This window comes from Aquarana catesbeiana, linkage group LG03 (assembly GCF_042186555.1).
Source record: "Aquarana catesbeiana isolate 2022-GZ linkage group LG03, ASM4218655v1, whole genome shotgun sequence".
NCBI lineage: Eukaryota > Metazoa > Chordata > Amphibia > Anura > Ranidae > Aquarana > Aquarana catesbeiana.
The window spans coordinates 22,753,970-22,773,008 of record NC_133326.1 but is presented as its reverse complement, the minus strand read 5'-3'; the positions used below and the strand labels follow the sequence as shown (position 1 = coordinate 22,773,008).

General features: G+C 46.9%; 1 protein-coding gene across 3 annotated transcripts in view; it reads right to left on the bottom strand.

Moving 5' to 3' along the window:
* The window catches only part of LOC141131278 (protein FAM169B-like), a 79,154-nt gene that overhangs the window by 40,039 nt on the left and 20,076 nt on the right, over nt 1-19,039 (bottom strand). For all 3 annotated transcript variants that reach the window (XM_073618394.1, XM_073618392.1, XM_073618393.1), the window contains exon 3: nt 6,941-7,077. In XM_073618394.1, coding sequence (XP_073474495.1) covers nt 6,941-7,077 — 137 coding nt within the window. The remainder of the gene's footprint in view (nt 1-6,940; nt 7,078-19,039) is intronic.

The following is a 19,039-nucleotide window of genomic DNA, read 5'->3' as shown; positions in this document are numbered from 1 at the left end:
CATTTTCCGAACCGATTTTGGGGCCCCGTATCTCAGGGCCACTTGGTGCTAGGAACCCCAAATTTGGTGTGCAAACCCAGTGGAACTGGTACCACAACATATCCAAAGCAGAAGCTCCTAGCCCTAAGTGGCCCCTCTGAACCCAAAGGGTCCCGAAATGACATTGCTGCAGATGGACACAGTTGACCGAATTTGGGGCCCTGTATCTCGGGGCCACTTAGAGCTAAAAACCCCAAATTTAGTGTGCAAACCCAGTGGAATTCGCACCATTAAATTTCCAAAGCTGGGGTTTCTAGCACCAACTGGCCCCGAGATACAGGGCCCCGAAATCGGTTCAGAAAATGTCATTCTCTGCTGCAGAAAAGTGCTTGACATTTTCTGAACCGACTTTGGGGCCCCATATCTCTTGGTGCTAGGAACCCTAAATTTGGTGTGCAAACCCAGTGGATATGGTACCATAACATATCCAAAGCTGGGGTTCCTAGCACCAAGTGGCCCTGAGATACGGGGCCCCAAAGCCGGTTTGGAAAATGTCATTCTCTGCTGCAGAAAAGTGCTTGACATTTTCGGAACTGATTTTGGGGCCCTGTATCTCGGGGCCAGTTGGTGCTAGAAACCCCAGCTTTGGAAATTTTATGGTGCTAGTTCCACTGGGTTTGCACACCAAATTTGGGGTTTTTAGCTCTAAGTGGCCCCGAGATACGGGGCCCCAAATTCGGTCAACTGTGTCCATCTGCAGCAATGTCATTTCGGGACCCTTTGGGTTCAGAGACCCCAAATTTTGGCTGCAGCTAGGGGGCATCTAGGAACCCTTAACTACCGAGTTTGAAGTTCAGGGGACCTATGGCTGCAAATGGGCACAGTGAGGCTGCAAATGGGCATTGTTGACCCTCTTTTCCACTTACAGTAGCTGTGCATTTCTCACCCTCGTCTTATACTCGGGTCAATACGTTTTTCCCATTTTTTTGTGGTAAATTAGGGCCTCGACTTATACTCGGAACGACTTATACTCAAGTATATATGGTAATCCGATCATTTTTATTGAAAAAGAAGAGAACATTTCTTTTTACTACAAACATAACATAATGTTGGGAAGACACAAGCCTATACATTGGTATAACCAGTTCCTTTTTTTTTACTTTTAACTTTATTGCTTTCAGAACACGACTAACAAGCCCCCTATGTGATAGCAATGGGCAGGTAATAGGTCCTCCTAATGGAGATATGGGGGGGTCTATATGGGCCCGTTTCACATGGGCTTTAGCTTGTAAAGGAGCAGTGTGATCTTTTAAAGTACAATTCAGCTCCAATTTGTAAATGAAGGATCATTTGGGAGGATGGGCCCCACCCCAGACTCACCGAGGACAAAGAGGGCAAGTGGACTATTGCGGTACATATAAAGGAGATATAACTATAAAGTACGAATCATTAGTAAAATTTCACAATATTTATTCATACAAAAATAGCAAAAAAGACAGCAAAAAACATATACATTAAAAAGGTTCAGATGACATGATATTTCAACATGTTTCGCGGATTTACCGCTTCATCAGGACAATACATCTGTAAATATAAATAAGAATACACAGATAAGTGCCATGTAGGGGATTATGTATAAATATGGACCGGGGAGAATGAAATGTATATGTTTTTTGCTGTCTTTTTTGCTATTTTTGTATAAATAAATATTGTGAAATTTTACTAATGATTTGTACTTTATAGTTATATCTCCTTTATATGTACCGCAATAGTCCACTTGCCCTCTTTGTCCTCGGTGAGTCTGGGGTGGGGCCCATCCTCCCAAATGATCCTTCTCAACCTATTTGGATGACGGTACAGTTTTATTGATATATACCCTATTTTTGCATTGTGAGGCCACACACTTTCCAGTTTGTAAATGTTGAACATAGATTCTAATGGGAGTGCTGACTGCCACTTTAAACAAGCTGCTAGCAGGCTTCAGCAAACTGAAAAAAAAAAGCCTGCTAGCAGCTTGTTTAAAGTGGCAATCAGCACTCTCATTACAATTTATGTTATACAACATTTACAAACTGTAGCTGAATGGTCCTTTAAAAACGTCAACAAAGCTTGCTTAACGAGTTCCTGACCGGCTCACGCAGATATACTGAAGCACAATGGCTCTCCTGGGCAAAATCTCATATATATACGGCTTTGCCCAGGAAAGCCACCAGAGGGTGCGCGAGCGCCGCCGGATGACCGCCGGGCACCCGCGATCGCTCGTGACAGAATGATAACCGGGATCTGTGTGTGTAAACACACAAATCCTGGTTCTATCAGGAGAGAAGAGACAGATTGTGTGCTCCTACTAAGTAGGAACACCGATTGGTCTCCACCCCTAGTCAGCCCCCCCCCCCACACACAGTTAGAACACACCGAGGGAACACAGTTAACCTCTTGATCGCCCCCCTAGTGTTAAACCCTTCCCTGCCAGTGATATTTATGCAGTAATCAGTGGCTATTTTTAGCTCTGATCGCTGTATAAATGTCAATGGTCCAAAAAACGTATCAAAAGTGTCCGATCTGTCCCCTGCAATGTCACACCGCCATTAATAGTAAAAAAAAAAATAAATAAATAAAAAAGCCATGAATCTATCCCCTATTTTGTAGACGCTATAACTTTTGCACAAACCAATCAATATACGCATATTGCGATTTTTTTTTACCAAAAATTTGTAGAATAATACAAATCGGCCTAAACTGAGGAAAAAATTATTATTTTTTTTTTTTTAAATTTGGATATTTATTATAGCAAAAAGTACAAAATATTGTGTTTATCGCTCTTTTTTTGTTTATAGCGCAAAAAATAAAAACCGCAGAGGTGATCAAATACCACCAAAAGAAAGCTCTATTTGTGGGGATAAAAGGACATGCATTTTGTTTGGGTACAGCATCGCACGACCGCGCAATTGTCAGTTAAAGCGACACAGTGCCGAATCGCAAAAAAAATGGCCTGGTCAGGAAGGGGGCAAATCCTTCCGGGGCTGAAGTGGTTAAGCACCAACCAACCAATGACCAGGTTGTACTAGTGAGTTCTACAGCAGGATAACAGGACATCTGTAATCAAAAACTCAAATAAGTCGGGTCATGCAACACGTTTGTAATACAAAACATGGAGATAAATTAAACAGAGCAGCTGAGGCAGATAAGATTCCTAATTATAGACATGACCTGAGCCCTGCAACAATGCTGTGGTGTGATCTAAGCCTGACGTACAAACATTACAAATTATCTACATTCAGTGTAATAGCAGACAGTAGCACGAGTTCTAAGGCCGGGTTCACACTGGTACGCCACGACAGTCGAACGACTGTGGACCCGACTTTGCCCTGCGACTTGAAGTCCGACATCCATCCAACATCTGTCCGACTTTAATGAACGGGGATCCGACTTTGACAATGCAGGCACTTTGTGTCTGGTATGAATGTTTAGGGGGAAGTCCACGCCAAATTAAAAAAATCCATACAAGACCCTTATCCAAGCACGCAGCCTGGAAGGTCAGGAAAGGGGGTGGGGACGAGCGAGCGCCCCCCCCCCCCCCTCCCCTCCTGAACCGTACCAGGGTTGAGGACAACGGCCTCTTCCCAACAACCCTGGCCGTTGGTCGTCGGGGGCTGCGGGCGGGGGGCTTATCGGAATCTGGAAGCCCCCTTTAACAAGGGTGCCCCCAGATCCCGGCCCCCCACCCTATGTGAATGAGTATGGGGTACATTGTACCCCTACCCATTCACCTAAAAAAAAAAAGTGTCAAAAATAAAAGCAGTACAAAAGGTTTTTAAAGTAATTTATAAAGGCAGCTCTGGCGTCTCTTCCGATTTCTTCTCCCCTCTCCGGCTCTTCTGTCTCCTCCGCTGGTGTCTTCTGCCTCTGCCGGTTCTTCTTCCCTCTCCGGGTCTTCTCTGCTGATGTCTTCTAGCCCTCTCCGGTTCTTCTCCCTCTGTCCGCTGTCTTCCCCCTCTGTTCTTCTTCCAACGTTGACTCGACGTTCTCTCCTGCTCTAATGTTAGGTGCGTGGTGTGCCACTACTTATATTGGCATGGGGCGGGGTCACCGGGTGATGTCATCCTGAGGCCCCACCCCTTATGGCGCCACCACCTCATCATGCCCCGGGTGGTGACGTCATAAGGGGTGGGGCCTCTGGGTAACGTCACCTGGTGGCCCCGCCCCGCGCCAAAATAAGTAGTGGCACACCGCGCAACTAGCATTAGAGCGGGAGAGAATGTCGAGTCAACATCAGAAGAAGACACCAGCGGAGGAGGCAGAAGAGCCGGAGAGGAGGGAAGAAATCGGAAGAGACGCCAGAGCTGCTACTTTAAAAACCTGTGTACAGCGTTTTATTTTTGACACTTTTTTTTAGGTGAATGGGTAGGGGTACAATGCACCCCATACTCATTCACATAGAGTGGGGGCCAGGATGTGGAGGCCCCCTTGTTAAAGGGGGCTTCCAGATTCCGATAAGCCCCCCGCCCGCAGACCCCGACTACCAACGGCTGGGGTTGTTGGGAAGAGGCCCTTGGTCTCATCAACATGGGGACAAGGTGCATTGGGGTGGGGGGTGCAAGTCCCCCCTTCCCCAGAGCACCCACCCCTAATGTTGAGGGCATGTGGCCTGGTATAGTTCAGGAGGGGGGCGCTCGCTTGTCCCCACCCCCTTTCCTGACCTGCCGGGCTGCCTGCTCAGGGATAAGAGTCTGGTATGGATTTTGGGGGGGACCCCACGTAGTTTTTTCAGCGTGGGAGGTCTCCCTTAAAATCCATACCAGACAGAAGGGCCTGGTCTGGTCTTGGAGGGGGAACCCATGTCGTTTTTTTTTTTTTTTTTATTTGGCATGGAGTTCCCCTTCAAGATCATCAGAGCACAAGTCGCATGCCAAAGTCGGATCAATTAAGACGGCGATCCGACTTTGATCCGACTTCAGTGATATTCAATGGGCTAAAGTAGGATCAAAGTCGGACCAAAGTAGTGCAGGGAGAATTTTCAAAGTCAGACCGACTTGTGTCGGACCAGTTAAGATAGTTCTCATAGGGAACCATTGATTTTCACACGTCATGCGACATGAGCTCCCCTGGCCTTATTCTTAAAGCAGATCTAAACCCAAGAACAAAAAAATGACAGTATTGCAGCTTACCGGTCCACAGATATAGTGGCTGCAGTAGTTTTCCGTATTCACACCCTTTTCCCTTATTCTAACCTGGTAATCCCATCATTAACTCATTTCCTGTCCTAGGGTGACAACCATACTGAGCAGTGTTGTCACTGTGCTAGGACTACACAACACCTACCTCTCTTCTTCAAACCAGGGAGAGGTGTTTTGTAGTACACAGAGATAGCAGGAAACAATGCTAACTGATAACAGTCCAGAGGCAGAGAGCACAGGAAGTTATCAGCCTGCAATTTCTGGCTAGATGAACAGCTATTTTTTTTTCTTTCTTTCGCATTTTGCGGAAAAGGTATAAAAAACGCTTTCAATTGTACATTTAAAGAGAACCTTAAGCCTATACACCCCCCATTTTTTTTTCTATACCCCCACTTACCAGGTGGTGTTATAAGCACAGTTACCAAGCCACCTGATCCAGCATTGTCCCGCTTACATCCTTTTGTCAACAGTCACCGTTCGGCCCCGCACCGCCACTTTACTTGTGACATCATCAAGAGGCCCGCCGGCTCTTCTGGGTTTAGTCAGCAGGGCCTCACAATGACGTGCGGCTAGGCCCGCCCCCTTCTTACTTACTGAATGAAAGACTAAAGGCCTCATGGGATATGTGACGTGCATATCCCAGGAGGCCCAGTGAGCACTGTGCAGATCATGCAGACCCATGATGTGCACAAAGGGGCAGGGCTGCCCTACTCGTGTAGAGGTGGGGAGGGGAGGTCGGGAGGGGGGAACTTTACATGGAATGTGAAGATCCGTTAAAAGTGTTTACAGAAAAAATGAAAAGGTGAACCAACACCGTACAGTCTACCCCCACCCAGTCCCCGCTGTACTTAGTGAGCTGTCAGTGCCCATGCATCCAGTCCAGCGGTCCAAGGATTTGAAATCTCATACTCTTCTCTGTGCAGCACTTCTGCGACGGATCAGAGTGATTCTGATTGGTCAGCGCCTGCATAGTGAATGCCTTTGGTCTGTCCTCAAAGCAATGCACAGAGCAGAGGGAGGAGAGAGGGAATTTTGAATCCCCGGGGCTGCTTGACCAGCTGTGTGGGCACTGACAGTTCACTATGCCTGTAGGTAAGTACAGAGGGGACCAGGGTGAGGTCGGAGGCTGTACCTCCGACCTCACCCAGGCATAGTGAACTGTCAGTGCCCACACAGCTGGTCAAGCAGCCCCGGGGAGGCTTTAGTTCATTTTTTCTGTAAAGGAAAACTCACTTTAACAAACCAAAAGGAAGTAAATAAGAGAAATTCATTCAGAATCAGCTTAAACACACAGCTTGCCGCTGCTCCAGGTTAGACTGAGACCCGGTTGTACTCCACTCCCCAGTCTGAAGGGGTGCTCAGCCCAGCTCGCCACTGTATAGATTGAGAAAGAAATCCTGATGGCGGCAATCCTAGGATCATCTAAAAATCATCTTTATTGGCAACAAAGTAATCTACATAACACACAAGACACCACATGTAGATGGGGAGAACAGGTGGTGGTAACGCGTTTCACACTAGTTTAGTGCTTCCTGAAGAGGCACTGAGAAACGCGTTACCATCTCCTGCTCTCCTCCTCTACGTGTGGTGTCTTGTGTGTTGTATGGATTACTTTGTTGCCAATAAAGATGATTTTTAGAAGATCCTAGGATTGCTGCCATCCAGATTTCTTTCTCAAAGAGAAATATATTGTTAGAGTTTATATACACTTTGATAAACGACAGTGCTGATGCATTTTGAGAAATATTATAAGATCATCTGATATTTAAGGTTTTCCCACCCACCTTCTCTCCATCTGGACAGAAGAAAAACTCAACAAAATCGCTTTGCCCTTGGGTGATCTGTAAGAAGTGCTGGTTTGATTGCTCCAGAAGACTCTGCAAATCTGATGACATCAGACAGTCTATGGGGCGGCGTTGTTCTGCAAAATAAGACAGACAGTATTAGATGCATTGGGCTTTGTAGAGAAACTGGAACAGAGTATTTCTGTTGCCTATCAAAGTTATACAAGCGGCTCACACCAGTGATGTTCAGCAATACAACTATGGCTGGGGAAAAAAATCTATTTAAATCTTGAATCGAGTTGAGAGGTCAAATCGATTCAAAATTTAAGCAAATCGATTTTTTTAGATTTTTTTTTTTCACCGCGCTGGTCCTGAGGAGCTGCGGGCAGGGGTTTTTAGGCGAGGCCGCGGCTTCGGCCTAGTCTGCGAGGCCGGACGCTGCGGACTAGGCCGAAGCCGCGGCCTTGCCTAAAAACTCCTGCCCGCAGCTCCTCAGGACTGGCGTGGTGTCCAAAAAAAAAGAAAAATTCGATTTGAATCTTAAATCGAGTTTTTTTTAAGAAAATCGCAGATTTTTTTTTTTTTTAGAAAATTTCCCAGCCCTAAATACAACCCCATTCATACGGGCAGCTGGGGGATGAATAGTTTGCTGCACTCGGGGCATTGGCCACAGGTGTCGCAGAAACGCCATCCCTGGATGCACACTGTCTGTGTCCAGGGTTGGTCTTTACTCACATGTAACAATTCGGATAAGCAGTTTACATGTGAACAACGGCGGCACTGACCATTGATTCACACTGTGTGCATGCAGCATGTAGCTCCACCGCCCCTGGCTGCCCATGTGAATGTATCCTAATGTGTAAAATCTACATGAAAAAACTCATTTTTATCCTTAAAGCAGAACTTCACCCGTTTTTTAAAGTTATGCTCCTTATAGAGCCCACCCCTAATGTATTAAAGCAGTAGTAAACCGCTGCAGAGTTTAAAAAAAATTAAATAAATACCTGTAAAACAATGGCATCGTATACTAGCACATTATGAAATATTTACAGTATCTCACAAAAGTGAGTACACCCCTCACATGTTTGTAAATATTTTATTATATCTTTTAATGTGATAACACCGAAGAAATGACACTTTGCTACAATGTAAAGTAGTGAGTGTACAGCTTGTATAACAGTGTAAATTTGCTGTCCTCTCAAAATAACTCAACACACAGCCATTAATGTCTAAACCAAGAAAAGTGAGTACACCCCTAAGTTAAAATGTCCAAATCGGGCCCAATTAGCCATTTTCCCTCCCCGGTGTCATGTAGGTGTGATCAATTTGGGGTTATCGCTCTCACTCTCTCATACTGGTCACTGGAAGTTCACAGAGAGCCAGGATTCCCCCGATGTCCATATGTACTCAGACCGAGTGAGCATATCAGATAAATTCAGGGCTCTTAGACAGGATAGACCAATGCCAATTCCATATTCTCTCTTACCTCTGACCATTGTGTTCCATACTCAGTGAGGAACTGTACAGGTTGTCTTTGCCTGTCCTGTTCAACAAGGGGGATGCGCTCTGGCAGCAAAGAGGAATGATCTTTCATAGCCCCTTTCTTAAAGGTCACTTCACTGGTACAGTTCCTCCTGATACAGAGGAACTGGCCCATAGGGATACCCTGTACCAAGGTTTTTTATATGCTCTCAATAGTGTATTAGCTGCTGTGGGCTTCCAGTAAGTGGAGGTTTCCAAACCTCTATTGGCTTTTGAGATCCTGAGGTCAAGGAAGGGAATCAAACTGGAATCTAAGTTGTAGGTAAGTTTAATATTACAATCGTTATTGTTCAATTCATGAATAAATTCATGAAGTTCCACTTCGGTTCCCCTCCAGACCACCAGGATATCGTCAATGTAGCGTATCCAAGTGCTCCCCAGTCTATTAAATGATCGTAGCTTGTAGACAACTACCTCCTCCCACATGCCCAGATGCAGGCACGCATATGACGGCGCTCAAGGGGCACCCATAGAAGTACCTGACACCTGCTGGTAATTCAGCTCATCAAATTGAAAATAGTTGTTGTATAGGGAGAAGTTCAAAAGATCCAAAATTAACTCATCTTGATGGGCCATTTCAGGATATGGTCTGTCAAGAAAGAATTCAACTGCTTTCAGTCCCCAATGGTGGGGTATCAATGTATATAAAGACTCTACATCGATACTCACTAGGTATCAGTTCTCTTCTACCTTGATGTTGCTAAGTTTACTGAGAACATCTTTTGTGTCCCTCACATAAGAGTCTAGAGCAGGGACCATAGTTTTAAGTAGCTCATCTACGTATTTGCCTACCCTTTCCAGGGGTCCATTTACGGCATAAATTATGGGTCTCTCTGGGGGGGGGGGGGGGGGGGTTTGCACGTCTTTGTGGAGTTTAGGACTCAGTGCTCACGTATATCTTTAAGGTTGGCAAGATACGGCTACTCAAAGATCCATTCTTGTGTCTATTTGAATGTGATCCACCAGTCTCCTCCTCCCCATCGACAGGATCACCCACTCTCACACAATGGTCTCATATATCTCGACTAGCGTCTCGCAGAACGATCATGTCCCACTGGATCAAACCATCTCCACCTTCCCTACAAGCTTTGAAGTGAGCAACACTGTCGCTTTTCCATATTGAGAAGCTGGACACCATAGTCTTAAATTTCTACTCTACTACTCGTTTTTTTGCCAGGTGGCAAAAATATATGGAACATACGTTCACTACCGAAGAATTATCATCTATCATACATCCATTCTGATATACTGACTGGTACTTGAAACGATATCTCACTAACACCTTGGGCAAACGCAAACTCAAAATATCTGATCTGCCCAAACCTTCCAACCCCCTGTCGCTTTGAGCTCCCCTCATTGTGCTACTGTTCTAATATTGTACAATCCCCTAGTCCCAGACGGGCAACCCTGTCTATCAATATTGTTTTTATTTTTTTTTACCACTTATGACAGTCCTCACTCTAATATGGATAATGATGCTTCCACTCCTGAGGGTTTGACAGTTTGTTATGCTGCTATTGTTACTTCCATGATATGTAATAATTCAATATAGCATTGTTTACAGGTAAATTCACCCCTTTCTTCCCCTTCCATCCCTCCCCTCCCCCTTACATCCCTCCCCTCCCCCTTACATCCCTCCCCTCCCCCTTACATCCCTCCCCTCCTACCCTTTATTCCCCCCTGCTTATCTTATACACTGAACTGCTACCGTGTTTTAGAGTTTCTCAGCTCTATACTTTCCATTGTAGGCTGGTTTATAGTTTGTATTGTAATAATCCAATAAATATTTTACAAAAAAAAAGATGGCCTAGGCCAGGGATCAACATTTCATGTACAGTGGAACCTTGGATTACAAGCATAATCTGTTCCAGGAGAATGCTTGTAATCCAAAGCATATCAAGGCGAGTTTCCCCATAAAAGTCAATGGAAACTAAGATATTTTGTTCCACAATGACTTCTATTGCATGCAATACCACATGTGGCCAGAGGTGGGGGGGGGGGGTGCCGGAGACTCGGATATCCTCGGAGACCACTCAGATACACTCGGAAACCCTCGAAAAAGCTCGGGAACAGAGTATTTCTGAGTGTTTCTGAGTATTTCCGAACAGCTCCTAGTGTCACCTGCGCCCCCACACCTCTGGCCAAATGCGGTACTGCACACCGCAGAGGCTTGAATCCTGCTTGTTTTGCGAGACAACACTCGCAAACCGAGTCAGGATTTTTAAAAAAGAATTGCTTGTATTGCGAAACGCTCATTAACTGCGTTACTCGCTATCCGAGATTCCACTGTACTGATCTACTAGCCAGGCCTTAAGAGTTACCCGCCACAAGTTGCCTCACCCAACTCCTACCCTGCCCCTCCCCTAATTCTGCTCCTAAACACGCCTTGGTAAATTATCTCATGAAATAACACTGTTAAATTTTTTATGCAGAATTAAGTTATAAAAATAAATATTAACAACAAGAACTTTAACAATATTAACATAAAGCATATCAGTACCCATCAGTGCGGCCTCATCAGTGCAGCATATCAGTGCTGCCTTATCGGTACTGCCTCATCAGTGCCCATCAGTGCACCCTATCAGTGCCCATCATTGCCACCTCATCAGTGCCCAACAGTGCCGCCTCATCTATGCCCATCTGTGCCGCCTCATCCGTGCCCATCTGTGCCGCCTCATCCGTGCCCATCTCTGCCGCCTCATCCGTGCCCATCAGTGCCGCCTCATCCGTGCCCATCAGTGCCACCTCATCAGTGCAGCTTATCAGTGCCCATCAGTGCCGCCTCATCAGTGCCCATCAGTGCCGCCTCATCAGTGCCCATCAGTGCAGCCCATCATTACAGTATATTAGTGCTGTCGCATCAGTGCAGCTTATCAGTGGCCATTAGTGCTTATCAGCGCCCATCAATGCAGCCTAATAGTGCCCATAACTGCAGCCTCATCAGTGCCCATCAACGTAGTAGGGATCACAGGGAGGAATTGTGAGGATTGCTGGCCGGAGCACACAGAGCGGGGATCTCCCACTGTAACACAGCTTGAAGACAAAACGCTGGCCACTGTCAGACAAAGTCACGCCTCCTGGACAGACATTGGACAATTGTGCTGTATGTCTTACAAGGCGGTCCAGGAGCTGTGTCATAGCGTGAGATCCCCGCTCTGTGCGATCTGGCCAGCTCTCCTCCTGACAGTTTCCTGGCTGACCATTTCTGGCAGAAGCGGTGCTGCCTTTTTTAAAGGGCATCAGAGCGGCCCGGGGGGCAGGGAGGCAATTGCCCACTGTGCTGCTCTGATGCTCTGTAAAAAGGCCGCACCACCTCTGTCAGAAGCGATAAGCCAGGAAATTGACGTCCCAGTCCGCCCCTGCTCCACAGTCACCCTCAGCTAATTTCCACTCGCCAAATGCAAGTGGAAATTTTGAGGGCTGGCCTAGGCTATAAGAAGATTGCCAAGACCCTGAAACTGAGCTGCAACACGGTGGCCAAGACCATACAGCGGTTTAACCGGACAGGTTCCACTCAGAACAGGCCTCGCCATGGTCGACCAAACAAGTCAAGTGCACGTGCTCAGCGTCATATCCAGAGGTTGTCTTTGGGAGATAGACGTATGAGTGCTGCCAGCATTGCTGCAGCGGTTGAAGGGGTGGGGGTGTCAGCCTGTCAGTGTTCAGACCATACGCCGCACACTGCATCAAATTGGTCTGCATGGCTGTCATCCCAGAAGGAAGCCTCTTCTAAAGATGATGCACAAGAAAGCCCACAAACAGTTTGCTGAAGACAAGTAGAAAAAGGACATGGATTACTGGAACCATGTCCTGTGGTCTGATGAGACCAAGATAAACTACAGTCAAGCATGGTGGTGGGAGTGTCATGGTCTGGGGCTGCATGAGTGCTGCCGGTACTGGGGAGCTACAGTTCATTGAGGGAACCATGAATGCCAACATGTACTGTGACATACTGAAGCAGAGCATGATCCCCTTCCCTTCGGAAAAGAAAAGAAAACAACCACAAAATCGGTACCCAGGTTTCACATTGTAGGATGGTGGCAGGAGATCTCTTTTCCTGCGGGACTACTTCTCTCCCTCTCTTCTGTCTGAGCTGGACGTTACGAGAACAGTTAGGATTAAGTGTGATCATATTACCTCTGGACTAACACCACCACTCTGGGGCATGCACCTCAGCACTCAACAGGGCCAGGTAAGTATGGATGGTATCTAAACGGGGCAATCCCCAATGGGCTGATCATCCATCGTAGACTCAGAGTCCGTCCACAGGTGCCAAACTTTTTCATATTTTTGGGGGCATCCTCGGGACAAATATGTTGCTTTGTAGAGGTCTATCATTGTACTGATTAACTTTTTCCATGAGGACAGGGTAGGGGGGACAGCTGACTTCCATTTTAGCACTATAGCTTTACTCGTGTAAAATAATAGGATACCTATTAGAGTGCGGATTGCTTTAGCTAACGCCAGTTGTTCCACAAGGCCGAGGACACAGACGCTAATTGTCAGAGGAATAGGTATGGCAGTTAACCCATGGATAAAGTTGGTCACCTCCTTCCAATACTCTTGAACCTGTGGGCAATCCCAGAATATATGTAGGAAGTCCGCAGGGGTACCAGAGCATCTCCAGCAAACGGCCGACGAGGTTGGGTATATGCAGTGAAGGCGCTGGGGTGTATAGTATATTCTATGCAGGATTTTGAATTGGATTCAACTTGTCCCTAGTTGCAACTAATGACTGAAGCGGGTAATCCCACATGTCCTCCCAGTCTTCACTGTCCAGTTCCTGCACCTCCTCCCGCCACAGGGCTCTCTAATACTTGACCACTATTATCACACTGCTGTGATCCGATTTTGACTTGATTTTCAGTGTGATTACCGTATTTATCGGCATATAACACGCACCTTCAATTTAAGAGGGAAGTTTCAGGAAAAAAACTTTCTTTTCAAAATAAACCACTTTGAAGCAAAATAATGGTCAGTGCCCATCAATGCAGCCTGATTAGTGCCCATCTGCAGCCTCAATGCAGCCTCATCTGTGCCCATCTACAGCCTCAATGCAGCCTGATCTGTGCCCATCTACAGCCTCAATGCAGCCTGATTAGTGCCCATCTGCAGCCTCAATGCAGCCTGATCTGTGCCCATTTGCAGCCTCAATGCAGCCTGATCTGTGCCCATCTGCAACTTCAATGCAGCCTGATCTGTGCCCATCTGCCGCCTCAATGCAGCCTGATCTGTGCCCATCTGCAGCCTTAATGCAGCCTGATCTGTGCCCATCTGCAACCTCAATGCAGCCTGATCTGTGCCCATCTGCCGCCTCAATGCAGCCTGATCTGTGCCCATCTGCAGCCTCAATGCAGCCTGATATGCGCCCATCTCCCATCAATGCAGTCTGATGCCCATCTGCAGCCTCACCATCTCTCATGCAGGAAATCACAGAGCAGTCATCTCCTGTTTACTCGGCTCTCAGTCGCCAGTCACATACACAGTCCCGCCTCTGCCATCGGCATTGGCCCAGCTCCCGTGATTGACAGAACACTGGTTCAATGCCGGTGGCGGAGGCGGGACTGTGTGTGTTACGTCAGAGCCGAGGTGAACACTATCGGCGTATAACACGCACCCGTGAATCGCCCCCTATTTTCAGGGGGAAAAGGTGCTATACGCCGATAAATATGGTATGTGATGCAACTTGGATGTGGTTTGCATATTCCATGGGGCCAGAATCGCACCAAAGTAGTACAGGACCCTTTTTCCAAAATTGTGCTGTGCTGAGTTGCACTGATGTGAACCGGCACCATTGAAAACAATGGGATTTCCATTGTCTTGCGGTTCTGTGCATCTGAAATCGCACGAGTGTGAACAGAGCCTAACTGAGTACGTCCCTGTACTCTCTCTTCTCTTAAATGTAGGGGAAAAAAAAAAGACATTGGGGTTGATTTACTAAAACTGGAGAGTGCAAAATCTGGTGCAGCTCTGCATGGTAGCCAATCAGCATCCAGTTTCTTTTAGTGAAAGCTGCATCAGATTTTACACTGTCCAGTTTTATTAACCACTTAAAGACCGAGCCTCTTTCTGAGATTTGTTGTTTACAAGTTAAAAACTGTTTTTTTTTGCTAGAAAATTATTTAGAACCCCCAAACATTATACATTTTTTTTCTAACACCCTAGAGAATAAAATGGTGGCCGTTACAATACTTTCTGTCACACCGTATTTGCGCAGCGGTCTTACAAGCGCACTTTATTTGGAAAAAATACACTTTTTTGAATTAAAAAAATAAGACAACAGTAAAGTTAGCCCAATTTTTTTTTATATTGTGAAAGATAATGTTACGACGAGTAAATTGATACCCAACATGTCACGCTTCAAAATTGCGCCTGCCAGTGGAATGGCGACAAACTTTTACCCTTAAAAATCTCCATAGGCGACGTTTAAAAAATTCTGCAGGTTGCATGTTTTAAGTTACAGAGGAGGTCTAGATCTAGAATTATTGCTCTCGCTCTACCGATCGCGGCGATACCTCACATGTGTGGTTTGAACACCGTTTTCATATGCGGGCGCTACTCACGTATGCGTTCGCTTCTGCACGCAAGCTCGTCGGGACGGGGTGCAAATAAATTGTTTTGGTTTTTTTCTTCTTTATTTATTTTGCCTTTTTTTTTACATTTCTACACTGTTAAAAAAAAAAAAAAAAAAAAAAGTTTCACTTTTATTCCTACTACAAGGAATGTAAACATCCGTTAAAATAGAAAAAAAGCATGACAGGTCCTCTTAAATATGAGATCTGGGGTCAAAAAGACGACACATCTCATATTTTCATTATAATGCAAAAAAAAAAAAAAAAAAAATACATTTTTCATTTAAAAAAATGAAAAAAAAAATGGCCCTTTAAGAGCTATGGGCGGAAGTGACGTTTTGACATCACTTCCGCCCTGCAGTGATATGGAGACGGGTGGGGGTGTAACAACATATTCGGCGACCCATCGCAGTTTGCTACGAAAGTGACGTTCCGCCGGCGCCATCTTGCTACACCCCACACATGTCCACAGTAAGGATGCACTAAGAAGGGGGAAAGCGGACATGTTGTTACACCCACCGGAGTTTTGCGTTTTACACGTATTTATAACAGTAAAGTCAGTTTATATAGTGAAATACAGGACTTACAACTCCGTCTTACATCTTAGATGTTCAATTTTAAAAGCAGCGAACTTCTGTCCGATTAGCAAACCTGTGAGATGAGCAGGGCTGCTGCTGCTTTTAAAATTCAAGATCTAAGTAGTCAGAGGGAGTTGTAAGTCCTGTGTTTCACTATATAAACTGACTTTACTGTTATAAATACGTGTAAAATGCAAAACTCCGGTGGGTGTAACAACATGTCCGCTTCCCCCTTCTTAGTGTATCCTTACTGTGGACGAGTGTGGGGTGTAGCAAGATGGCAGCGACGGAACGTCACCGTAGCAAACTGCGATGGGTCGCCGAATATGTCGTTACAGGGGCCATCTTCCCCTCACTCGTCTCCATACCCAGGCAGGGGACAGACGCGATCGCCTTCCGCCGCTGCCGACGGCTCCGGTAAGCGGCGGAGGGCACCGGATTGCGGCGGGAGAGGGGGGGCCCCTCTCCCACCGCCGATAAAAGTGATCTCGCTGGCGAATCCGCCACAGGGACCACTTTTATCTTGTAGCGGACCACCCGCTGAAGAAGGGGATACCAGGGTTATGGCAGCTAAAAAAAATTCATTCATTAACCACCTCCCGCCCGGACTTTAGCAGATTGACGGCCGGGCGGTGGTTCCGTTATCCTGACTGGGCGTCATATGACTTCCAGCAGGATAACATGCGGCCGCGCGCATGGCGGCGATCGGTGGAGGGGTGTGTCAGTCTGACACAACGCTACACCGATCTTGGTATAGAGCCTCCGGCGGAGGCTTTTTACCACATGATCAGCCGTGTCCAATCACGGCTGATCACGATGTCAATAGGAAGAGCCGCTGATCGGCTTTTCCTCACTCGCGTCTGACAGACGCGAGTAGAGGAGAGCCGATCGGCGGCTCTCCTGACAGGGGGGTTCTGTGCTGATTTTTTATCAGCACAGCCCCCCCCCCGGATGACCACACTGGACCACCAGGGATCGCCACTAGGACCACCAGGGAAGGGGGCAACATGTGGATGGCCAGGTATGTACCCCATGGCCATCCACATGTGCCCAGTCTGTGCCCACAAATGGGCACTGATTGGCACCATTATATTTCAGTGATGCCCAGCAGTGCCACCAATCAGTGTCATCAGTGCCACCCATCAGTGTCCATCGGTGCCAGCTGTCAGTGCCCATCCATGCCCATCAGTGCCCATCTATCAGTGCCCATCCATGCCACCTATCAGTGCCACCCATAAGTACCCATCAGTGCCACCCATAAGTACCCATCAATGCCACCTACGATTGCCCATCAGTGCTGCCTATGAGTGCCCATCGGTGCCACCTATGAGTGCCCATCAGTACCACCTATCAGTGCGCATCAGTGCCGCCTATCAGTGCCCATCATCAGTGCCACCTCATTGGTGCCACCTCATCGGTGCCCATCAGTGCCGCCATATCAGTGCCCGTCAGTGCAGCCATATCAGTGCCCGTCAGTGCAGCCATATCAGTGCCCATCATTGAAGAAGAAAACGTACTTATTTACAAACATTTTTAACAGAAACAAAGAAAAACTTGTTTTTTTTCAAAATTTTCGGTCTTTTTTTATTTGTTGCGCAAAAAATAAAAACCGCAGAGGTGATCAAATACCACCAAAAGAAAGCTCTATTTGTGGGAACAAAATGATAAAAAATTTTGTTTGCGTACAGTGATGCATGGCCGCGCAATTGTCATTCAAACTGCGACAGCGCTGAAAGCTGAAAATTGGCCTGGGCGGGAGGGTGTCTAAGTGCCCGGTATTGAAGTGGTAATCTAACCCCCTCCAGCCCAGCCCCGATGGGTCTTTGCATCCGGGGGGGGGGGGGGGGGGGGCGAGAAAGATCGCCCGATCACTTGACTGTTGTGATGGGCTGTCACAGTGGTCACATGATCGGGAGCCAGTCCTGCCAGCTACCAATCATTAACAGAGACTGAGAGCTGTCTTTCTCATTATGTCATTGCGCTGTCAGCGCCCAAACTTCTGACGCCCATGGACGCACATGTGTGGCATGTGGGCATTAAAGTGGTTGTGAAGGTTGTTTACCTTAACGCATTTTTCTGCATCAAGGTACAAAACCTTTTTGGTGATCAGTGGGTGCCAGCCAATGGATGACCGCCAGCATTGCTGATCAGCGAAGAGAAAGACCCGGACGGAGCTCTGTAGGGCTGGGTTCACACCTCCGACGGATGCGGCTCGCAGCAGAGGGTCCGGTGCGCCCCTGTTCTCCTTTTCATGGACGAATCAGGGCTAAATTTTTGCCTGAATTCGGCCCTGAAACGGAGCCAAAGTCGCACAGTGTTCCTGTGCAAGCCGCTCTGCAGCCGCCCCGGAGATATGTGAACCGGCTCCATAGAGGGTCGCTCACAATCTCCTGTCATGCGACTTGGATGCGGGGAAAAATCCACATCCAATTCGCATAGGTGTGAACCCGGCCTCAATGTAAACAATACAGACCTCTGTCCTGTCTCCGGGGATGTGCCGGTTTTTGTTTCCTTTGACAAAATAACCTGGAAGCTGATTGGCTACCTTGCACAGCTGCACCTGATTTTGCACTCTCCAGTTTGAGTAAATCAACCTCCTTGTCTCTTCTATTCCTTTCACTACATACACTCACCGGCCACTTTATTAGGTACACCCGTTCAATTGCTTGGTAATACAAATTGCTAATCAGCCAATCACGTGGCAGCAAATCAATGCATTTAGGCATCTAGACGTGGTGAAGACGACTTGCTGAAGTTCAAACTGAGCATCAGAATGGGGAAGAAAGGGGATTTAAGTGACTTTGAAAGTGACATGGATGTTGGTGCCAGACGGGCTGGTCTGATCTGCTGATCTACTGGGATATTCACACACAACCATCTCTGGGGTTTACAGAGAATGATCCGAAAAAGAGAAAATATCCAGTGAGCGGCAGTTGTGTGGAGGAAAATGCCTGGTTGATGTCAGAGGAGAATGGGAAGACTGGTTCCAGATGATAGAAAGGCAACAGTAACTCAAATAACCTCTCGTTAGAACCAAGGTATGCAGAATACTATCTCTGAACACACAACACATCCAACCTTGAAGCAGATGGGCTACAGAAGCAAAAGACCACACCGGGTGCCACTCCTGTCAGCTAAGAACAGGAAACTGGGGCTACAATTGGCACAGGATCACCAAAATTGGACAATAGAAGATTGGAAAACTGTTGCCTGGTCTGATGAGTCTCAGGTTTCATTGGCGACATTCAGATGGTCGGGTCAGAATTTGGCGTAAACAACATGAAAGCATGGATCCATCCTGCCTTGTATCACCGGTTCAGGCTGGTGGTGGTGTAATGGTGGGGGGGGGATATTTTCTTGGCACACTTTGGGCCCCTTAGTACCAATTGATCATCATTTAAACCCCA